The sequence below is a fragment of the Oenanthe melanoleuca genome, chromosome 5 (genome assembly GCF_029582105.1).
Source record: "Oenanthe melanoleuca isolate GR-GAL-2019-014 chromosome 5, OMel1.0, whole genome shotgun sequence".
Taxonomy (NCBI): domain Eukaryota; kingdom Metazoa; phylum Chordata; class Aves; order Passeriformes; family Muscicapidae; genus Oenanthe; species Oenanthe melanoleuca.
The window spans coordinates 55,103,350-55,127,778 of record NC_079339.1 but is presented as its reverse complement, the minus strand read 5'-3'; the positions used below and the strand labels follow the sequence as shown (position 1 = coordinate 55,127,778).

Below are 24,429 nucleotides of genomic sequence, written 5' to 3'. Positions count from 1 at the left end.
GTAAACTCCACCAAACCCCAGTGTTTCTGCTTCTCAGCCCTCTCCTGAACACCTCCAAGGAGTGAAAAGAGGCAGCCAGATGCTGATGGTGCCCTTGTGTCACTCTGCACAAGTTGTGTCTCCCCTTTGCTTCTTTATCCTGCAGATCTGGGCCAGGTTCTTCCTTTCCAAGTGACAGAAAAAGGCAGATAATCTGTTTCACATTCAGTGCTGGAATAAACAGAATGAACTTGTTTCTGAATGAACCAGATGTATTTTTTAGGCAAAGTTCAAAAGGAAAAGGGACAGCATGATGGACCCACTGAAATCAAAGAGGGAGCTGGATGAGCTCATTGCTTTATCATCAGAGCTGAGGAGCCTGCTAACAAAGGCAGATAGATATTAAAAGTGCCTTCAAATGCCAATAAATTATTCTCCTTGGCATCTCTTCAGACTTGGCAGTCTCCATAAATTCTCTTGCACAATTTGATTAAGCTTTGGCTTTCAGCACTAGGCTGATATTTAAATCTCTCTGTGAAGCTCCGTGCTGGATCTGTGTACACATTTTTCCTTTATTTTGTTTTTCAGAAATGCTTTCATCTTGCATTTCCTGATTTGCTCCACAGCCACTGCTGCAAAAGCAAGGCTCTGGAGCCTGTTGTTTCCCAGCTGGGGATGAGTTCTGCAGTTTTAAATTATCTCTTGCCTAGACCATTTCTGTTATAAAGACACTGTGGTGAGGAGACAGGGTTGTGCCCCACCACAGGTTGCCTTCTTACCCCTTTTACCAGAGCTTGCACATCCATATCTGTAACCTGCTGTCTCTTAATCTTTTCCCTCCTAATTCTCAAACTGCAAACAGCTTTGCCCAGTGATTTTAGACTCTTCTGTTGATTGATCACACCTCTTTCTCAAGTGCTCCTCTTCCCCACAGTGATAGTCCCATGCTTCTGAATAATTCACTCTGAAACAAAACTACAGATATCTGTATAGAGCTTGCCAAGGCCAAATTCATCTTGAAATAGTCATTAGATCTTTTACCATTCCCTTTCCAACAGGCTGAAATTAGCTTCTCGTTTAAGTCTGCAGCATGCAAACTCAGATTTACTTCAGAAAAAGCTCCTAAACCAGCCTATTGTGACATCAAGTGTGACTCATCCTCCTCTTTCCTGCCAGGTGTGGGGGAAAATGAAGGTGTGCTCATAGTGCCAGCATTGTCTTCCCCATCTTTTCTCCCTCCTTACTCCCTGATGCTCAGGAAGGAGCAATTCTCATGTCTGAGCCTGAAACTTGTGGCCCAGGCTCCTTCCTCAGCTCTGCCATATCTAAACTGGTATTAAGGACCCACAAAAGGGTGAAGTCCATTAAGATCCAGTCTTGGGGCAAATCCTAAGGATTCCCTTGAGAACCTGGTTTCAAGCTGGCTTTGGGAATGATTGCTGTGTGATGGGGCAGCTCTGGCTGTGCAGCCCCTGGCAGGAGGGGCCAGTCCTTCTAACTGGGAGGTCTGCACACTGTGACAGAGGTAACAAAGCTCTGACTGAGCTACCCAGGGCTTTAGTCCTACTTGTCCCTCCAGCTTTCAACTTTATGACATGCTGTGTCTTCTCAGAAACTTTAAAATTAAAAGAATTGAAATATAACCTAGACTACAAAAAAAGCTCCTTTGAAGTATTTTTTTTTTTCTTAGTTGGACTTTACAGGTTTGTTCAGGGCATTTTAGTCCCATTTGTACTTGACCCTATGTAAATAGACCACCCAGGGTTGTGCAACAGATTCCCAGTTCCTCTTGACAGGACTATCAGAAAAGGATTAATTGTTTTCCCCTGCAACCCAAGGGAGACTTTACTCCTGCTTAAAACTAGAGCAGGATCATGCTCCCAGACTGTTAATAAGTGGGATGCTCATTTTGCCTTCACGTTTGTGCTGCTCTGATTGATGTATTGATTTAGTAATGGACCTGATATCCCCATGCTGTACCTGTAGCCTGGCTGTGGTAATTGAAAACCAGCAGCAGGATTTTGATATTGTCTGAGCAGCCCCTGCAGCTGGTGACCCCTGTGGGGGTGACTCCTCAGTTCTGAAAGCACAGCTCTCTTTGGTGTCATCCTGACTAAAACCTTAGTTAAATATTCCAATGACTGAAGTTAGTGTTTACTTATTATTGCTTATTACAGAAGTACCAAAAGTACCAAAAGCCTAAGTGTCAAAAATCACTAGTTATCATCAGGGGCCAGTGCACTTGATACTTGTGGCCTTTTTCTTCTACATTAGTGTTGATGAGTTAGTTATTGATGGGTGAGGAGAGGCAAGGAAATAGGTAGGTTTTGCACAGTGAGGAAGTTTGTAGCTATTCAGACAGCATTTCAGTATGGTAGTCAGCAAAGTCTCATCAGTTTACACCACTGGAGATCTGGAGCCAGATGAGTCTGTCTCACATGGGAGTTGCTCTGTCCACCTGGGTTTATTTTGCTATTCTCTTGCTCAGCACTGTTTGCAATCCAGTTAATCCTCCTTGTTCCCTTGAGCTCTGTCTGGGCAGCATTGAGCAGCCATTTCTGCACCAGGGGAAAGCGAGATCAAATTTATCTGCTTAATACCCACTGCACTGACATGCTGTCCTTCTTGCCTGGGGCTGGCACATTGGACATGTGACTGCTGTCATGCTTATTGTTAGTCTTCTGGCTTTTAGGGAGCTGGGCTGAGGACTTATTTTTACCTCCCTTCCCCTTTTTATCTGGAAAAGGAGATAACAGATATTTCACACTCTGTCTCTTCCTCCCCCCTCCTTAAAATGCTTTGAGGGCAGTCTTGTACTTGTGAACCCTGTGCTTGCTGGACCCTCTCTGCACAGAAGGGTTTCAGCTGCTCCCAGTTTTGTGTAGCCAGGACTGCAGTGTGGGGGTACCCACACCCTGAGGGGTCACATCCTGGCTCAGCACCACAATGAATTGCTGGTGGGAGTCAGGGCTCTCAGCAGCTGATCCCTCTGTGTGCAGGAGAGGAGCAGGAGCACCACATGGTCTCTGGTGTGTGCAGTCAGAGCAAACCCCAGATGAAACAGAGCTGGCATTTGAGAGAGCCACGGTGACTCCAGGGCTGCTCTCAGCACCACACTGCTCAGGGAAGGTCTAGAGGATTCCAAGTTCCTGGCTCACAACCAGGCACTGGCTGAGCTGCCCTAAGTACAAGGACTTCCATGGATAGCTCTCTGACCACACCTTGGAGTGAAACTGGGCTGTCCTGCCTCTCACCTCCTGTAACCACTCGTGTGTCCAAGCCCTGGATTGCTCTGCATGGGGAAATGAGGCACATTTGTGAGCATCACCTGGCAGGACTGGGGTGGAGGCTGATGGGAGCTTTGCCCAGGAGAGCAAAAGACAATTCTGGCTCAAAATGAGCAGCTTTTTATTAAAGAAAAAAAAAAAAAAAAAAAGATTCCTGGCTTCCAATCATTAAAAATAACACAGGCATTAACAGACAGAGCCATAAAACCATCTTTCTTCTTCTTTGTTGAGGGCTAATGACACCCCAGTCCATGGGTTTGTTTGCCTTACATAATAGGCAGCCAAACTGTTTTCAGCAATTGCAGCATTCAGTCGAGAGATTCATGGAGGGAAGCCTTAATTAGAGTAATTGCTCTATTTATATAATGATTCCCTTTTGTCTCAGATCAAATGGATCTTTGAGAAATCTTATTTCCTTTCCAGTTAATTTCTGCCCTGTTAGTTTAGCTCATGAACCCTAATGAAGAGAAGCACCTTGGGTATCTCCTGATCTCCTGCTGTCCCTCGTTACTAAAGGGGAGTTTGTGGGGCAGTAATCTCCTGTGCTGCTGCTGCTGCTCTTTACTTTGGTACCAACATGGGAGAAACACCAACAGGCAAATTTTAAAACCATGAACAGGGAAATCTTCCATTCCTTTAACAGTTTGACTTGACTATTACCCTGCCACAATTTGAGTAGGGGCCCTGTGATGCAGAGGAGGTGACACTGAGGTAGTGCCATCCTACCTGGCAAAATAAAATGATGAATTTTCCTTGGTCTGTGTTCCCTGCCTGTATGATTGGGAATATCCTCCCTCTCTGCTGTGTGCTTGTGTTTGAAAGATGAGCTGCTGGGACACAGGCTTTCTCTTACAGGGTAAATACACCTGTGTCCTGTTGGGAACTGGTGTGTCTGAAAGGTTCTTTAGTACAAGAAAGAATGGTTTCTTTCTTATCGAGGTGGCTGAAGGGACTGGCTGAGCAGAAAGTTGTATTTCTCTTCCTGAAGTGCAGCACTCCTGTGACAGGATTGAGCCTTGTTAATGTTTTCCTAGAAGGTGATGCAATTTCACGTAATCTGGGATATTACTCATTAAATTAATTGTCCTGATGCAAATATCACATACATTGGTTACGTAAAACCAATCAGAGATTCCAGTATTGAGAAAGGAGACTTGTAATTCAAGGAAATTTATGCAAGGAAATGGCTGGTTTGTGCAAACATCCCTGCAGTGACTCCCAGGCCCTTAGACTGATTTGCAGACTCAGCTTTCTTGAGAAGTTGCAATGCTGCATGTGAGCAGCACTGGGAGAGTCCAGTACAGCCTTTCCCCGTGTCCTGGGAGTCCTGGAGCCCTTTCCAGCATGGTCTGAGCCGTGGGTGAAGGGCAGGACCAGCACAGATCCCCCTCACCTGCTGCAGGCTGAGCTCCCAGGGCTGACACAGATTTTCCCCAATGGTTGGCACTGCTATGGCAGCATTTTTTCCTTATAACTTCACAGGCCCTCTGTGGACTAATCCCCAGCTTTTCATTTCTTGTCATGGCTTGCTGCATTTTCTCTCAGTAAAGGTTTTCAAATGATCTCGTGAAGTCATGGTTTTGGCTCCTGCCAGCTGCTGGTTTTGGCTGCAGTGCTGCTGGGAGGGTTAGATGAGGTCAGGGAGAGCCTTGCTCCAGTTTGCTGCTCAACAAACTGGTGTAGCCCAAAGCATCCCAGTCTGAGGATGCTCCCAAGGGGCTCCTTACCCTGGGAATGGGATCATTTCCCATGGCTGGATGTGGTCACAGAGCAAGGGCTTGACAGTCTGGTTCAGGTTTGAGCTTGATAGTGTTGCTATTGGTTTTGCTGGAAGGCATCTTGGATTTGGGTTTCTTTTTATTCAGGTTTGCCATGTTGTTGTTACTGTTAATTTTTTTTTCTTTGCACTTCTTCATTTCTTCACCTATGTGCCAGAGGCTAAGGTTTGTGATGCATTAATGGTTATTGTGGAAAAATAGAGATAATTAAGCACTAGGAGATGACATCTTTCCACAAAAAACTTTCTGCTGAACATCTCTCACCACCTGCATTGGAGGGTTTTCCTTGGAAGGACGTTGAGGGCTATCAAACCTGTGAAGCAAGTGTCAAATTCTGGCCTTCCCAGGAATGCCAGGAGCAGCCAACACTTTGCAATACATTTTCCAGCTGTTTCTGAGTGCAGCCAAGGGGATCACAGAGAAGAGGAGCTACACTTCTGAAAACCTTTCCCCTGTGTGTGCAGAGGACAGTGTCTGTGCAGTCTGAGCACTTCACCCCTCCTGCTGCACAAGAGCCTCTCACATGGTCAGGACACAGCCATGGGCTGCAGGTACTCATTTCAGAGATGGAGGCTGAGCTTGTAATGAAGTTTTTCAGAAATCTTCAGCTCTTTGCTTTGCTGGAAGTGCCATCAGACAGTAGGGGCAGAGATGGTCTGCCAGATGCTGCCCTGCTGCAGCAGAGAAATGTCAGTGCTGCCTCAGGCAGGGAGGAAGCAGGATTCATGGAACCTTTGAGAGGTCATTGGAGTCTTTTGGGTTTTTCTGCCTACTGGGCAACACAAACTGAAAATTCATCCATTTCTGTGTCAGTGCAGTAATTCCTGGTGAATTCAAATTGTGTTTGAGAGGCTTTGTTATTCTTTTTAGTGGAATTGGGCTTCAAAACTTTCATTCTGTCATTTTATATACCTGTTACAGCAAAGCAGAACATCCAGTTCAGAACATCAGTGCTGTCTCTGTTGGAGTCATCATTTGCACTCCTGCTTTTCAACCCAGATAAAGACTGGAGCCAGATAAACAAACCCCCTTCACCAGACTGTGACAGACCTGCTGCCTCCAAAATTCACCAGGAGATTTTCTGTAAGGGAGGAGCAGCCATGGCCAGGCTCTGGTTTTCCATCATGTCCCCTGGGTGCAGAGGTGTGTGTTCACCCACAGGCTGGGTAAGCTGGCATGGTGCTGCCCTGCCCAGAGCACAGGGCTGTGTTCCACCTGCCACTTTGCTCAGAGCCCCATCCAACCTGACCTTGAGTTCTTCCAGGGATGAGGCATTCCCTGGGCAGCCTGTGCCACATTTCTGCTGAAGCAGACCAGTGGGAGTTTGACATCCATGAAAGGGAAGTCTCTTCACTCTGTTCATACTCTTGGTGCAGTGCATGGCCTATAACTCATTTTCAAGATGCTGCTAGCCTGCATTGAGTGTTTCCAGTACCTGGGAAACAAGAGTCCTCTCTAGAGTGGTTTGTGCACTGCAGCCCCTTGTGCTTCACAGCCCTATTTGCAGAGCCAGAGAAGCAGCAGCACTGAGCATAGGTCAGCTCATTGCTGTTGGAGGCAAGGAATAATTCAGAGGGGTTTTGTGGGAGCCTGGCATGGGTTTCAGGAGCCAGCCAGGGGAATGTGCTCCAGCAGTGGATGAACTTGAATCCTTCACTCATCTCCTGCCTCCTTTAGGCACCCATTGGGGTGGATGGTGCCTAGAATTCCCTAGCTGAGGTTTCCCAGTCTCTGGGTCCAATGGACAAACTGGAGCTGGCCACTCAAATTTAAAAAGTTTTGGTTCAAATGTTGTTTTGCTTTTTCAGACCTCAAAACAGCCCAGTTTAAGAGATGGCTTTTGCCTAATCCTCATTGTCCTGACTAAAAGGGTGTTTTTGAGGAGCCAGGAATGAATTTATGTTGGCTCTTCACTTGTTGCATTGGATGCCTTTGCTTGGTGCAGTTTTGGCATCACATGGAGTACATCAAGCAAACAGGAATGTAAACAGACTTTTATATCCCAGGGCTCTGAACTGGTCTAGAAATGGGCAGTTGGGTTCAGGCTTTGGTCTTATATGGTTGAGCATGAATGGGAACCCAAGCAAAGTGTGTTGCCAGTCCTTTTCAGAGTTTATTTACTTTCATGATTATTTTTTCCCTTTCCACATTTAACAGAAGGTTCCTGGTGTAATGGAGGTGGTGGTAGGGCAGGAGCCAGGAGACATGTGATGTATTCCCAGACCTTTTCTCCATTTCTTTTTGGAGACTTTCTTGTCTTTTTGGAATGTTTTGCTCTATACCACTCCCAGCGCCAGCAAGCTCTGGTCTTGTTTGAGCTTTCTAGGTGTTCCAGCAATGCAAATAAGAGCTAGTGAGGTGCAGATACCCATCTGTGGGGACAAAGAATGAATTTCTAGAGAAAGACAGGGCTGCCAGGAGGTTTCTGCTTTGTTTTGCAAAACAAAGAAGCCTAGTTCAAGACTTGCAAAGGCTTGTCTGAACCAGATCTCTCAGAGATTTTGGCTTGACCCATTTCTTTTTTGAAAACCAAGGTGTTTCTGGGTATATCACTATCCCACAGAAACGTTGGGGCAGTTTCTTGGGAAAGAAATGGTGTTGAAGTTCTGCTGGTAGACAGGGAGAAGAACAGGCTGAAAGGGTGGGGAGACACAGAAGTTCTGCTTGTCCTTGGGCCTGACCCTGGGAATGCTGCATCAGCAGGGGCTGAGGAGTCCACAGGAGCATGGGAAGAGCTCAGCTGCAGCTCCACCTCAGCTTTGTTCCTGTCCTGGTGACTCCTCGTACAGATCTGGCACCTGGCAGCTCTTCCTACTGATGTTTTGGGTGGAATGCTGGAAAACAGTTCTGCTGTGGGGAATCCTGTGGCAGCACATGACCTCAGAGGGCTCAGGGGGTCAGGGTGGAGCTGGGGAGTTGGTCTGGGGTCCTGCAGGGTGTCAGCTAAAGATGCCCTGTAGCCCCTTCAGAATGGAGTGTTGGGGAGAATTCTATAAATTGGGCAGTCATCTTTCTCCTCCCCACCTTCTCTCTAGATGGGCAATGACTAGAGCTTTTATCCACTTTGTGGATAAAATTTTACCTTGTGAAAGGCTCCTGCAGTCAGAATGAAGTTGTTCTCATTGCTGGGATGCAGCAGACTTGGCCATTCCTGAAACAGTGACCGATTGTCTGGTTTGGCTGGTTCAGCTGTTTGCTAAACATAATGCTCTTTCATCTTCCAGGAAATAGTCTGGACACCTCCACCAGAGTGCAGCTTGCTTTATGCTGCTGTTTCAATAGGCAAATAAAAGCAGCTATTTTCCCGGTTTAAACATAACCTGATTTCTCCAGTGAATTGGAAATACTCGAAGGGAGAGATTGTTTATTACTGAATTTTCAAGAATTGTAATCCTAAATTAACACGCCAACCAGCTCTTTTCCCTCCTGGGCAAAGGAGTCTCCTCCTCCCCTTTAAGAATATCCACAGCACTCACACTTCATCATTTTCATCAGGACCTAAAGGGGACCCACCAGGGCCCTCTCACACCATCTGTGTGATGTATAGCTTTCCTCATTGCTCCCTGGCAAGTCAGGGCACTTTGGCTGAGATTTGAGATTTCTTCTTGCTGGCAGCAGAATAAAAATGTTACAAAATGAAATCCTTTATTGGCATTTCAGCAGCCAGAGAGGAGACAGTCACCTGTCTGCTCTCATCAGCTCAGGGTCAGAGGGCTCCAAAAGCCAGAGCCTTGCCCGTTTTCCTCTGTTTCCTGAGATGGCAGGAAGGAAAGCGTAGGCATCTGGCAGTGCTTCAGCAGGGAGAGGTTTAGGAAAAAGGCACAGCTCAGGACTGACTCCTGGCCAAAGCCTGGCTGGCTGCTGGGCAGCATTGGAGAGCAAGCTCGTACTCCTGAGAAATTAATACAGAAACAAATAATGACCAAAGACACTGGGCAATATTTGTAATATTGCAAATGATGCAATTCAACTTTCTTTTCTTGCTGTGGTAATCAAGGATTTCACCAAAAGCAAAATAAAATATAGAGAAGTACACCCCAGCTTCTTCCTCCGGGGAGCGAGTTCCGTTCCTTGCATGCGGTTCCATTACTGGGAACTCGAGAAGTCTGGCCAACAAGTGGGTTCAGCAGGAAAGCTGAGGACAAGCTTTTGTGTGGCTGCTAATGGGCACCCCTGGCGTGGCTGTGGCGGATGGGAGGGAACAAACAGCCCTTTCTGCCTTGCAGTTCATGACCAAGAACCCCTCGATGCGGCTGGGCAGCCCCGGGCTGGGCGGCGAGAGCGCGATCCTGCGGCACCCCTACTTCAAGGAGCTGGACTGGGACCTGCTGAACCAGCGGCAGATGGAGCCCCCCTTCCGACCCCGCATCGTACGTGGGGAGGGGGCTGGGGCGCGGGGCTTTCCCTCTTTCTGCCTCTATGAGCAGATCTGTTCCCGTGAGACAGGACAGAGGTGAAGGAAGGGAAGTGAGGGAGTCACAGCCTTGGTTTGGCTGCTGGCTGGCTGCCTGGTTAGCCTCCTCTTTTCCCCTCCTCGCTGGGTTTTCACAGGCAGCTCAGTGAAAAGATGCAGTTTGTAAAAGCAGCTGCAGCAGGTTAGACACTCAAGTACCCTTTGAGATAAAACAGGGCAAGTAATCCTCATCCTGCTCTCTCCACCTCCTCCTCCACATCAGGGCTGTCTCTGTGTCTGTTCAGCACCCAGCAGAGTGCTCCCTGCTCAGGCCACTGTCACTGACTGCTTCAAATGGCAGAGAGGCTGCACAGGACACAGTGCTGCCCCTGTCCCCAGTAGTGTCACACAGCCCTAAGGATGCTCTGTGAGAGAAGAGCACTGCTTTTCATGGACAGCCTTTCCAGGGTTGTCCCTGTGGCTTCCTTGTCTCACAAATTATTGCCTGGGGTGGCTTGTCTCGTGCTGTGGTCACTCTGCAAGCTCTCAGTGCAGTGGTCCACCAGTTCTTCTCCCTGAACACTGGGTGCAGGATCAGGTACTTGAGGAGGTGTGACAGCTCAAAAGCAGGATCTTGGGTTGCCCCTTAGCCTGAATCAAAGGCTAAGGGAGTCTGCTCAGTCTGCCACAAGCTGGACAGGATCTGGGAATGTTAGACTTCAATGTCAATAAATTTTATTGACCTCAATGTCAATAAAATATCTTGCTCTGGGTGCAGGAAAAACACGCACCTCATGAAAATGTGGCACAAACCCAGTTAGTGTGTGTGCGTTCTAAACAGCCCCACTCTGTGGCACACACAAGGCATCCAGCACCTGGAGGCCAGCCATTTGTCTTCCCACGGCCCAGTAATTCAGTATTGTGCAAGTTTAATGGCTGGCACTAAGAGGAGTGTCCTCCACCCCCTCCCCAAAACCCAGCTGAGGCACTCTGCAGATAAGGAGGGACTGTGTGGAGTCACTTGGGAGCACAGCTGAGAACTGCATGGGGTGTGTGCTGCCACTTGAGGGAAGGGACTGATTTATGTGCCCTGCCCTGCCATGTCTGGCCAGGGAAGCCCCCAGAGTTGCTGTCAGTTAAATTTGAGAGGGGGTTCCCTGTCAGAAACCTTCAGAGGCTGGAAAGGCTTTGCTCTGTGAGAGGCTGCTCCCAGTCCAAGCCCAGAAAAGCTCAGTCAGCTCAGCCTGGGTTATGGAAGTGATGGTTCAATGCACTCAGATGCAGAGCAAGGATCAAGCAGATGATACACACTTTTGACATGTCTTTCCTTTGTGTTTTCCATTTGACAGAAATCCAAAGATGACGTGAGCAACTTTGATCCAGATTTTATAAAAGAGGAGCCCATCCTGACCCCCATTGAAGAAGGCATCCTTCCAATGATAAACCAAGATGAATTTAGAAACTTTTCATTCACCAGCCCAGAACTGCAGCAATAGCTGTGGCTCTGGAGAAAGGTTGCTTAGAGGACTGGGAGGAAATTAAATGAAAACCAAGTTTACCAGTAATTTAATTCTCAAGGAGTAGCAGTGCACTGACTTGAACAATACAGCAGCACCACTGTCAGTGTTACCTTAATGTGAAATTGAAACCTTCCTGTGTTTGTAGGACTTCTGCAGCTCTTGGATCAAATATTGACAGGGGTGGAACAAACATGAGATTGTAAATAGCTGATGCAGACAGAGCACTGGATGCTGAGCTGGTTGGCTCAGCCTGAATGTCACCACTTGCAGTGGATTCGAGGAGTCGGCATGAGCATGAAACAAGTGTCTTGCAGCCCTGAGCCAAACAGTCTTGTTGCAATGCTGATTTTTTGCAAGACTCTTTTGAGGAGTCCCAGCACTGTCCAGCGTTTTGGAGACGTGATCTAACATCCCGTGGCCTGACTGAACCAGATGTCCCTACTGACTTTACCTGTTTCCTGCAGTATTTATTTCTTTACGAAGCACAAATGGCTCTTTTTGACACTGTTTGGGTTCCCATGTGAAATATTTCATTGTGCTAACTAGCAGAAGGAAAAAAAAAACAAATGCCCTGTGCCCCACACAGATTCTTCCAAATCAAAGGGAAGTCATGTGCTTGTAGTGTTTTACTCTTTGTGCGTGTTGAAAAGTTTTAGTGTTTGCATTCTGTGAAATGCCTTTTTACATCATGCATCTTCAATGCTCCTTTCTTTGCCTCCCAGCTGTTTTCAACTATAATGTAACTTGTTGTACTGTTTATTTAGGCCCTTTCTATTTAATTATGTTACACAGAGCCCCTTTTGTGGGTTTAGTGCCTCATTAAAATTTTGATCCAAAGTGGTAGCACTTAAATTATTTGTAGCATTATTGCAATGGGAGCCACAGAGCTGGCAAGCTGCTTGAAAGCAGAGCTGTCAACCAACAGGTAACACAAAAGGACAGCTTTTCTCCCATGAGAGTGATAAACCTGATCTAAAGATGGAGTGACTTGGTTTTGTTTGGATTTAAGAGCTCATTACTTACAGGGCACTTCTTATCGGTGGTGGCATCCTCACGCTTCTGCTGCAGGCAGACTGAGATGATTTTTCATTGCAGATTTTAGAGCCCAGATGCTCTGGAAGATGGTTCTGTGCTTTTCTTATTCTCCTGAAAGTTGGATGATTTTTCTGTAGCTCCTTGGCACACCTTTGCACTCCTTGCTGGGCTTGAAACTGTGTGACAGGTTTATAGCCTCTTCCTTGGGCAGATATGAATTCCTGGAGAAGGATTTCTAACCTCTTGCAAAACTGATGATGTTTATATAGGGCTCCTCACATGCTTTAACTTGAGAGAAGAGTGAGGTGCAGCATAGAGGGACAGTTGTGCACAGACCTTGTCCCACTGCAGCTGTGGATGTTGTGCAGGGGAGCAGGAGCCTGGGGCATGGAAATTACAGAGGTACAGCCCCCATTACAGCACAGCCCCCCTGGTCTGTACATGCTCACCTGCTGGGAGAACGAGTTAGAAAGGAGAAATCAAAGCTGAGATGTACATGCAAGAGTTATTCCTTCCCACTCCAGTCTTCTCTACTCAACTGAGTCACTTCTACCTCTGAAGCATCTCTGAACTGTCTGACAGCTGGGGCAGAGACTCACTTACCCTTGGACTCTTCTTGTCTTTCAGCCTGTGTGTTCCATGAGTTCTCCCCCTTTCTTTCCTGTGTCTCCTCTTCTGGTAAGCACAGCTTCATCCCCTGATCTCCCTTCCTCTCCATGGGCACCTTCTGGCCCCATTGCAGCCCATCCCTTTGCTGCTGTGTAGATACCCAGCTCCTCCAACGAGGGGCAAGAGAGGAAGAAGGACAGGTTGTGTTGTGTATGCAGGAGAAAAAGAACAGATTTCCAGAAAAATGATCCAAGAAGCAGCCCTGCAGTCTGGCTTGAGTTGTTTTCCCATATAGGAAGGAGCAGTACAGGGATGGATGCATTAGCATGAGGGGGCCCCTGTGGCACCTTGTTCATGTGTGAATGGCACTTGGTGTTCACTCTTCATGCAGACATGACCCAAAGCAATTCCTCACTTCAGTTCCTACTCAGTTTCGTGGGATTATGACTGCAGCAGTGTTCACTTGGCAAGGTGTAAGTGCAGCCAAGTTGGCCACCAAGAGTGGGAGCCCCAAAACTGTCTGAATTTTGTGTTGGTGGCTTTTTGACTCTCCCACTCTCAAGGATGGTAAGCAGCCTCTCCTTCCCTGGTGGTCAGTTCTGGAGAACAGTGATACATCTTTTTATTTTCCAGTACAGTGGTATCATCCCAGGGTTTCATCTCTGTGGCTCAGGAGACCTTATGGAACAGTTCCTGCTGAAGAAGCTGCTGCCACAGTGTTGCCTTCAGCATCAAAATGTGATATCATTTCCATGGCCCCAGGATCTGAGAGTTCACATTGCTGACAGCATGAAGAATGTGCAGTAGTCACCTTTGGAGAGCTTTATTGGTGTGTCAGTATTATATCATATTTCATATTAATACTCACCAATCTGTGTCCTGAAAGCTTGGAGAATGGGAACTAAGTCACCTCTGGAGGTGGTCTGCTAGGATTGTTGTGAACTGCAAACCAGAAAGCTTGTACATTTCTGGAGGGTATGAGATGGTATTTTGGGGAGCAGGAGAGCTCTCACTGGGGCCAGTCAGTACTTGCTGTGGCCCAGACCTTGTTGGCTTAATGGGGTAGGGTTCAAATGACAAAGAGAATTTCTCCCCCAGCTTCACTTTTCATTGATTTAGAGTGGCACCAGGGTCACTGCACCCTCCCATCACCCTTGGTGCAAATTCATGGGCAGATCTGTCATTGGACTTGGAAACCTAAGGTTTTCTGCTATACAGGAATATAGTATTCACCTGGATCCTGATTTATGATTTAGGGCAGCTCTTCCCCTCCATTGCCTGCCTGGAACTTGTATGTCTGTGTAATGTTTCCAGCCACTGGAGTCAGCAGATCCTGAGTCAGCCACATTTGGCCAAGATCCCTGAACTCTCCCATACTTTTTATGAGGAGCTGCCTTTTCAGTTGTGTTCCCTAAGATTCTGTCAGCAGTATGGATGAAGATCAGCTCAATAAAAAGTATCAATGCAATAGCTTTGCTTTTGAAAAAGCTGGACTAGTGTTTGCACTGCCATTGAATATGTGAAGAAATATTGATTTATTAAAGAAAGAGAAAAATCAAGCAAGGGTACAAAAAAAGTGCAAGAGTTTTCCAGGAGCTACCCTGCCAGCTTTTTGGCTTCAGTGCTTGCCTCAGTGGATGCAAGATGGTTTTAGTCTATTAATTTGCTTCTGGCTTTAGAAGTATATTAAGCTGGCAGCCAAAAGTTTGTAAGGTTTAAAGCATAAAATGCTTGTATTCACTCCAGTGTGAAAACTGGCAATTGAGCAAATTGTAATTAGTTCCCTTTGCACTGCTTTTCGTGCTTGCATGAAAAAAGAAGATCCCTTTGATGTCTGTAAATTTGTGTTTGGTGCAATCCTTTCATTTTCAAAGAGGTTCATGAAATCCAGCTATAAAATTCAGTGGCCTACGTCTCCTTCAAGGCCTTTGAAAGTTGAGGGTAAGAAGCAGATGGTCTGGGATGAAGAGATGAAAATCATCTTGCAACTACTCATGCTGGTTGTGCTGCCAAAGACATGGTTTTTAATACCACTGCTTGATAGGCAATGGAAAAAAATCTCACAGACTTCCAGTGCCCAAGGGATTTGAAGGTAAAGAATTCAATTCTGACTACTGGATGAGAATGCTTTGAGTGCATTCTCAAGGACTGGCACATGTTCCTCACTCCTTGTGAAGTCCTAAATGGTTTGCAGCAGTAGTTCTCCCCCTGGAGCTGTGTGCTCCTCCTACAGAAGCTGCTCCTTCTCCAGTCAGATTTGAGATCAGCTCCAGTGGCTGTGGGATGGCAATGGACTTGGTTAGCAAAGCCCAGAGCCAGGAGCAGTGAAGAGGAAAACGTGGCTGGGATCATCTGCTCTGTCCCTTGGCCAGAAAGGAAGGAGCTGCTCACTGCTGCCTGCTCCCCCTTGGTTTGCTCAAGCGTGGAGCCAGAAGTTTCTGCTCCTCCCCAGAGAGAACATTTCACAGCTTTTACAACTCTTCCCGCTAAGTAAATGTCCTGATATTTGGAAATGACGTGAATGAGATGGAAATCTGTCTTATCATGCCGTTAGGATTCTCATTGGAAGCTGCAAGTCAGGGTTTGTATTACTAAATATATACAGAGCTGCCAAACCAGAGCATTCAGAAATGATGAGTCAGGTTGTCTGAAAATCACAGCTTGCTCAGGAGTCATGAGCTTTCCAAAATAATGAATGTCTGAGCCCTTTTCTTTCTTTTTTTATTCCCCCCCGCTTTTTTTTTTTTTTTTTTTTTTTTAACATCTGTATTATGAGTATTTTGGATCCTGACTTTCACTTCTCCACATCAATGGGAGCTGGAATGTCATGCAATTATAATTTTTTTAGATGAAAGCTGAGGTCTGTGAATTGATGTGAAGCCAGGCATTGGAGCTTGGAGAAAAGTGCCAAACACCAAGAGGTGGGTGATAAAACTGTGAGCAGGCATGGAGCTTGTGTATTTTCCATCTCTTCCTATTGTTTGTGTACAGTCACCACAGTGTGGTCCTTTGGCTCCTTGTCTCCAAACAGAGCAGGGCACAGGACTGAGAAAGAAGAGAGGAAGGCTGGGGAAGGCATTTATGTGCTGTATAGTCACTGTGTGTAGGGCTGGTCCAGCAGCATTTCTGAACATCTGCATCATTCCTTGCACAAGCCTGTCACCTTCTGCATCCCCAGTGCCCGTGCTGCCTTCCCCTGGGCACAGCACTCAGCACCATCCCTAGGCTGCCATGGGCTGCAAGTGTCCTGCTGGTGGAGCCAGGCCTGAAGGAGAGCAGGAGATCAAAAATCATGGAGAAGAAGGAGCAGTGTTGGTGTTTGCAACCCTGGTGTCTTCTCACAGGGACTTTGGTACAGCCAGTGTCCCAGTGATGTCCATGTACATGACTGGCAGCTGAGGGAGAAGCCAGGCTGTCTCCCCTCTCATGCCTTTAACAGAAGCTAAAAAAGAGAAGAGAGAGGGCAATGTCCTCAAGAAATGGAGTCCCAGCTATGGGTTGGGACTGAGAAGATCCACTGTACTTTAGAGGTGCCTCAGGCCACTTGCAGGCAGTGAAGGCACACAGAATCATCATTTCTGCCCCATCCACACTGGGGAAGACCCTCCATGAGGGCAGTTTGAGCAAAGAGGCTTGGGGACCACAGGTCTCAAGGATGTGGAGGTTAGAAGGTGTTGTGGCAAAAGGCTGCTGGGCAGAATTGCAAAGGAAAGTCCCCAAACCCTTTCATCTCAAGAAGGAAGATTGAAATGAGCTTAGGTCAGACAAAGACAAACCTTTCCCTGTGTGGGCTCTCCCAGGTAATGTGTCAGTGTGGAGTTAGCCCTGAAACAGTTTTAACTTGCCCATGGTGTCAGTTCTGCTCCAGCTCTGAGCTCCCACAGCTGCTGTTGGCAGCAGGTCTTATAAAAGTGGAGTTGAGAGATTTTAGCAGCGAGTTCAGGATTGCTCAAAACTGGTGACTCAGTTCCTCCAGTGCCTCCTTCCCTCTCCTTCAAATGAGGGGTTTATTCACCACTTGGCTTCTCATTTCTAACAATTTAATGTGGACTGGGGTCAAGGCCTCAGTTTTTCTTCAACAGTGACAACTAAAACTGCATTTCTTCTTAAATGGAACCTCACTTGATTCCAGGAACAGGATCTTCAGATCTTCAAACCACTGCAACGACTTCAACACCACCTCTACAACCACCACATCTGCCAGGAGAAGAACACTGCAGGAGCTGTTAATGAGCCATTTTTGGAGACTGGCCAAGGTGTGCTGGGAGTAAGAAGCAATTTCATGTATATCCATCTTATCTGCTGCTAGACCCAGATGGGAAGCAGTTCCAGACCTCCCAGTCACTGCAGGTCTGTCTGCTGCCCAGAGATGCCTCCTGCACAAAAGTCTGGCTTTCTTTTCCCAAATGCTGTCTGGAAGAAACAGGGTATCAAGAGCTTTGTTAGGGATTGGTGCTGACCATGGTTTTCTTCTGAACTGAGGCACAGTGTCACATTTATCCCAAGAATGGGGTTGTTGGGTTTGCAAACTGCTGTAGCCAGGGTCTCCTCCAGCTTCTGGGATGTTGCTGTCTCCCCACTTTGGAACAAGGGCAGCACCATCAGTAGCTCAAACCTGACTGAGGCAGGAGGGCAGCATTACAGGTGAGTATTTCACCTGGAATTGAGTCATCATTATTTTTAAGCTCTGTGAAGGGCTTGAGCTGAGGTATTGTTATCTGACAGACGTATCAGGACATGTTGCTCTCCTTGGGGCAGCCTTTCTGCCTACCTCTTCTCAGGCCCTTTATTCTCACCCATCACCAACCCTTTCTCCAAGGGGAAGGCTGGGTGGTGGTTTTGAACAGCCTGGTGCTTCTGCCACTTCCCTGGACAGTGGGGAAAACCTGTCTCCAGCTGAGGAAAGGGGTCAAGTGAGCCCTATGTCACAGGACAGTGTTCCCTTTCAAATGCTAATCTCAGTAGTTTAAAACCCAATTTTAACTGGAGAAAAAAAAAAAAAAAAAAAGGTAAGTGGGGCCTTTAAGTGTGTTCAGCTAAGCCTGGACTTCAGCAAAATGCCTGCACTTGTGGGAACCTTCATCCCCAAGATTCACCAGGGCTCTCTTCAGACCCATGGAAATTGCCACGTACAGCCTGTGTCTAAATTAGACCCTGGCAACCAAAGCTCTTTTGTTTCTGCTTACAATGAGCAAGAGTTTCTCCTGCCAGTGTGGGATGTCTTCTCTCATCTGTTACCCTGACTCCTTTAATTTTCCTCCCAGTGCCCCAATTTACCATGGCTGAGTGTCCTGCACACACAATGGGCACTGCTGCTGGTGCCCAGCTGGTGAAGATGTTGTAACCCAAAATGGGGCTGTCTCTCAGCTATTTTGGTGGAGTCTCATAATTTGTCTGACATGGAAAATCCCCAAGCTGCAATCAGTGCTGGGGATGCTTGGGTGGAAAATGACAAAATTATAACGTAGTTCATCTCCCTGTGGTCAATTACTCTGTGCCTACACACAGTCTGGAGCAGCCAGGGTGTCTGTAAAGGTATCCATGGCTCCATGGCCTCTGAATTTGGTTAAACACAGGGAAAACAAAGCACCCATGGCCTAACAGTTGGTAGAGGTGGGTGGTCCTCAGTTCCTGTGAGAGCAGCTTAGGCAAAGAGGCATCAACCTCCTCTTCCCTCCCATTTAGCCAGCTCTGGGCAGAGGGGATGGAGGGATGGATGGATGGGTGGATGGATGGATGGATGGATGGATGGATGGATGGATGATGGATGGATGGATGGATGGATGAATGGATGGATGATGGATGAATGGATGGATGATGGATGGATGGATGGATGATGGATGGATGGATGATGGATGATGAATGGATGGATGATGGATGGATGGATGGATGGATGGATGGATGGATGGATGGTGGATGGATTGATGGATGATGGATGGATGGATGGATGGATGGATGGATGATGAATGGATGGATGGATGGATGGTGGATGGATGGATGGATGGATGATGGGTGGATGGATGAATGGATGGATGATGGATGGATGGATGGATGATGGATGATGAATGGATGGATGATGGATGGATGGATGGATGGATGGATGGATGGATGGATGGATGGTGGATGGATGGATGATGGGTGGATGGATGAATGGATGGATGATGGATGGATGGATGGATGGATGATGGATGATGAATGGATGGATGATGGATGGATGGATGGATGGATGGATGGATGGATGGATGGATGGATGGATGGATGGATGGATGGATGTTCTTTTCTCTCAGCAAGAGGGGATGTGTCTCCTGGGACAGAGGGAGGTACCAGGGAGCCTGGTGGTGGTGGCCAAACTTTCAGGGCAACTTGATAAAGGTGTCTCACAGTTTTGGTGGAGCATGAGTGTACCCTAAGGACTCCTCCAGTGATTTAGGGCCCTAATAAACGGGTTTGGAGCACCTGGAGTTCCCACCAGGCAGGTGGCCCACAGTATCCTGCCTTGAAGACTGGTTCCTAGGCAGAGACAAGGCATGAGCAAGGAGCTGCCTGGAGCTACCCCGGCCTGGAGTGAAAGCCTTAATGCAGAAAGCTCATTAGTGCTCAGCTGGGCTGGAAGAGGCACTTGAGGTCACTCAGGGACTTGGCTTTAGTCCTCCACCCACCTGTGCACTCAGGCTGGGGTCATGGTGAGCAGCTCCTGGGGCAGTGGAGCCTCCCTGGTGTGAAGGACCTTGGGCTTGGACAATGTAGGAGAAGACACCTGGGACTGGAGTCAGGAAGCTGCTTTTAAGCACAGAATCATAGAATATTCTGAGTTATTGGGACCCACAAGCATCATTGAGTCCAGCTCCTGGCCCTGCACAGGACCACCCTGATTTAGACCATATTTAGATGAGCATTCTGGTTGAGAAAAGGAGATTGAACACTAAGCTGTTGTTGGTGCCTAGACCCTCCCCTGCTCCTTGCCCCTTGGGCACTGCTGCCCCTGAGACAATTGTTGATGGAGTGATGACCACAGGCAGCAGGAGCCCTGTGCTGATTTAGGGTCATCAGGAAAAGGGCATACAGGCAACATCTAAGCTTCTAAATCTTGGTGTCCACCAAGATAGAAAGTTTATTTTTATGACCATCATAAATTAATCCAGAATCTTTCTAAAATAGGGTACAAGATAAACCTGCAACAAACCCCAGTAGAGAGTAATTTTCTTATAATTGCTATTGTAGGACAGTAGGGATGAAAAAACCAAGTGTCCAAGGGTATAGGAGCCCTCATCCCCTGATTGGATACATATAATGAGATGGAAAGCTAATCTATCATATTTAGAATCAGTCAATTAGAGGGTTAGGGTTATAGATGCATTTAGCTTTAGTGTTAGGGAGATATTTAAACCACATACTGTACTTAGTCATTACCATGCTAAGTGATAGTAGATGCAGGTCACCCTATATATGGGCCATGGTAATCAGCTTGAAGTATTACTAATGAAACCTTTTCACCTTTGGGTTCCCTTCCATGCCACCACACATGAAATGGGCCTTTGAGGTCACGGTGAGATGCTCCTTAAAACCCAAGACCCAGTGTTTATGGTGAAATGGGGGGTGATTTGGCTTTCTAGCTCTGTCTTTGCTGTGTGAAGAGAGTTGTAAGCTCTTGCTTTAATCATGTGTTTTGCTTCTGAGCCTCAAGATACCAGCTGGGCACTGCCAACCCTTCACTTGCCTGGCATTATTTGAAGCTATCCAGGTAAATAAACCACATCAAAGTGAGCATGGCTGTGGCATCTCCCTCCTGGCAATCCTCAGTCTGTTTTCAGAGGAAGTCAGTAAAAGCTGCAAAGGCTGTAGTTGCTCTGAAAGCAGCTTAGGGGATTAGGCAGAAGGTCAAAAATAGAAAAGCCCACAAAGAAAGGGCTGAAAAACTGTGGGTGCAGTGATGCCCAGCAGTGGCTTCACTCCCTCCCTCCCTCCCCACACCCTGAGACAGGGGTGGGTGTCCAAGGTCCTCAGCTGGCTCTGGCACCAGCCCCTTCTCTTCAGATTTCATGGATCACTCAGGCCAAAAGCTCTTGATTCTTGATATTAATATGCAGTTGCATCTGCTTTGAGACTTTGCTGTGTCAGGATGGTGGCTGAGCCACCCTGCTGCAGAGGGCAGGAGAGCAGGGAGCTTTCTGTGCCTCCCAGCCCAGGAGAAAGGCAGGGGTAGCTGTGGAAATGGGGTGCAATGACTGGCTGCTCTCCAGCCCAAAGGGAGCTGGTTTGGAGCAGCTTTTCTCTGACAGTGTTACTGAGACATTCCTGGGAACACTCAGACTCCACTTTCATAGAAACACAGAATATCATGGGTTGGGAGGGACCCACAAAGATCATCCAAGTCCAACCCCTGGCCCTGCACAGGAAGAATCCCACCATGTGCCTGAGAGCCTTGTCCAAATTTCTTGAGCTCTGTCAGGCTGGGGGCTGAGAAACACCCTGCCCTTAAACCTTCCCCTCTCCATCCTTTCCTCAGAGGCTACTTGCTCCATTTCTGCCTTCATTTCTGCTCTCCCAGGGATCTGAGTAAGATCCTCTTGGCTGGGATGGCTAAGGCTGAATACATGCCCACAGCAGCCCTTCCCAGGCCCTTCCAAACCCTTCAGCCCCATTCCTCTGGGGCAGGTCTTTGCAAGCTGGCAGGAGCTGGCACAGAGGGCTTGGAGCAGAGGTTCTGGTGTTGGTCTCAGGAGAATACCAGGAACTGGTGCTGCTCACCAGCTACTGGAAAGGTCTTAATTTTGGCATGCCCTGTGACCAGGAAGTGATTTGAAATAGTGAGTATTTTCTGGGACACGGGGCAAGCATTTCCCCAGCTCCTCTCAGCTGGCTGGGCCAGCTGGTGAAGATCCCCCAGAGAAAGTTGGCAAGTTTGGGGCTGATGGAGACCTGCCCCAGGGAGCTGGGTGGGGATGATGCAATGAGCCACAGCTCTTGCACTGCTGGGGCTGGGCGTGGGCAGGGAAAGTGTCCATGGTGGCCAGAGCTGCTGCTGGGCAGGCAGGGTCTGTGACATGGCAGCAGCTCTGCACCAGGCTCTGGAGGGGCAGCCAGAGCTGTTGGCTTCTTGGCAGGTCCCTGGTGTTTTGCAGCCTGTGTTCCCAAGGGCCAGGGACACTGTGGGTGGAGCACAGAACCTTGATGCAGAGTTAAATTAGCAACAAGTGCCCATGGCAGGAAGCCTGTGACAAACATTTCATGTTTTCATGGAATCACAAAATGGTTTGGGTTGGAAGGGACCTTGAGGATCATCTTGTTCCAAGCACCTGCCATGGGCAAGGACACCTTCTGTTACACCAGGTTGCTCCAATCCCCATCCAACCCCAATGATATTTCCCTTTTGCTGATGGGGAAGCATTTTTGTCCCACAAACTGTGCTCTCCAGCAGCAGTAAAATCTTCTGTTCATTTTTTCTCCCCTTATTCTTAGCCAGTAGCTGCAGGTCTTTGAGGGACTTTCCCTTGTGCCCTTGTTAGCAGGTCATGTTAGCTGCACCTTGGCAGGTTGGTCAATCACTGGACAAGTCTTTGCAAATCCATGTTCAGCCAAGCCAGCCCACAGACACACCTCTCTGTACCTGCAGGATCTGTGCATTGTCTTATTCATCCTCCTCCCTTTGTCTTTTTGCCCATCTGTGATCCTCCACTGCAGTTTCAGCTCCCTGTTTGGGGAGGAGCAGCATTGTACCAAGGAAAAATTATCAATGTGACCTCTGAGAAGTTGATTTTATCACTCTTTGAGCCTGTGTTTTGTTTTGGGGGCTTATATGTTCATTCACCCTGCTTGCCAAGCTACTAGTGCTCAGTCAGCACCTGAGGTGGTGTAAATAATCACAGCTGGGTTGGGATGTCTTTGCTGTGGTGTGAGCAGTGTTGCCATGGGTTTGAATGTCAGTTTTGGTGGTGGCACAGCCACCTCTCCATCACTGGTGGGGAGGGCAGTGCTTCCCCTTGCTCAGCACAATGGTGGGGCCAGACACTCTCTCCTTTTCCATGGAAAGAGAGAGGCACTGAGCACAGGGAGCTGTTCCTACCCTTCCCCATTGGATCCGCCACCTTTTTTATTGCCTGTTTTTCCCATGAACTTTGCCAGTTTTCCACAGGTACCAGAGGTGACCTGCCAGCCTCCCTCTGAGCCCATCTGGGAAAACCCAAGAGCAAAAGGGCTGAAACTGTGGGGGTCCTGCATGCCAGAGACCCCCAGCTGGCCTTTCTGCCTGGAAAGATGAAGCTCTGTCTGCCAGCTGGGCACTGTGGAAGAACAGCCATGCCCAGGGTGAGAGGGTGGAGCCAGCAGGAAGCACACCTGTGGCTTAGATATGGGGTGAGAGCCTGGATTTTCAGAAATAAACTTTGGGTCATGTTTTTGGGAGGTGCTGGGGTTGGGTTGGTATTCTCCTGTTTGTTTTCTTACATTGCAGCTCTAGGTCTCATCAAGAGGCCTGAATTTCTGAAGGTGGGTGCTCAGCCTGGACTCCATTCTGGGTGATGGTGATGGAAATCCTGTCTGTGACCCGAAACACAAAAGCCTGAGCACGTTGTGTGACCCCTCCCAGAGCATCCCATGGGAAGACAGTGAGTGAGCCCTCTCCTGACTACCTGCTGCAGGGATTTAGGGGACAAAAAAAGGCAGGAGCCATGCTGGGCAGTGACCCAGCTGCCAAGCCCAGAGCTTGAGCACTGTGCACATGGTGAGGATGGACCCTGGCACTGTGAAAGGAGGGCTGAAGGCAGACCTGCTCTCAAGTCATCAGTAACACTGATGGCTCTGGGGACATTCAGTTGCCTCTTGGCAAGGCTTTGGCTGGGAGGGGAGGGTGTTTCCTGCAGCATCCCTGGAGCAGGAGTTGGGCTGTGGCAGTGTTTGTCCACCTGCACACACAGCAAACACTCAGCTGTCAGTCCTGCCTGGCACTGGTACCAGGGACTGCTGCCATCCCTGTGGGATGGACACCCTAACTACCACAGAAAGAACATCTTTTCAGCTGGGAGAAGCCCAGGGATGTTTTCTGGGGGCCCAGGTTATTCAGAAGCCAGGCAGGAGCTGCAGTGACAGGAGGAGCCTGGGGCAGTTGCACCATCCCAGCTGACAAGTCCAGCATGGCCAGGAGTGCCCTTTATCCTTCCTGGGTCAGGCACTGCTGATTCACTCACTGTTTGTTCTGGGTACATGGCCCTTCTTATCAGGGCTTTTTCTACTTCACCCTTCCACTTCCTGGCACACCAGGGCTCATTTCCTGACCCACCAGGCATTTCCAAGCTCTGTTTCCAATCTGGGGTTCCCATCCTGGCCCTGTGAGTGATGCAGGCTCACATCCCCACTTCTCATCAGGGCTGGCTAAGGGCTCTATTTCCCTGTGCCAGGGGGACAGAGCTGCAGCACCAGCACATTTCTGGTACCTGCCCACACCAGTTAAATCTCTCCTGGACAATCTCACAGCATCCTGGATGCTCCCCAGTGTGCTCTGGAGCCTGGGGTGTGGGGTGAGGGTATCCCTGAGGCTCATTCCATACTGAATGAGCCTTAACACCAAGGCCATCCCAAATTCCCAAATGTGGCCCTGACCCAGGTGGTGCCACTCCAGCTGGGTGGGTGCAGCATTGCCCTGGGATGCCAAGGTTGGGGTGGGGAGCAGATGTTTCCAGGGCTGTTCTTGCAACCCTGCAGCATCCAAAAACCTCCACTGGGGCCTGGATCTGACAAGGGGTCACAACTCTTCCCCCCTGCCCACACCACAGAAAAAAGGCCACCCTGCAGAGCCAGCAGGGAGCCTGGGCAGGGTGAGGTCCTGCCTGTGG

The 24,429-nt window shown here is 48.3% G+C and overlaps 1 protein-coding gene across 1 annotated transcript in view; it reads left to right on the top strand.

The window, feature by feature from the left end:
• The window catches only part of PRKCH (protein kinase C eta), a 115,041-nt gene extending 100,835 nt beyond the window's left edge, over positions 1–14,206 (top strand). Inside the window, exons 13-14 of the mRNA XM_056493555.1 lie at positions 9,271–9,414; positions 10,787–14,206. Coding sequence (XP_056349530.1) covers positions 9,271–9,414; positions 10,787–10,933 — 291 coding nt within the window. The 3' untranslated portion in view covers positions 10,934–14,206. The remainder of the gene's footprint in view (positions 1–9,270; positions 9,415–10,786) is intronic.
• The last annotated feature ends 10,223 nt before the right edge of the window (positions 14,207–24,429 follow it).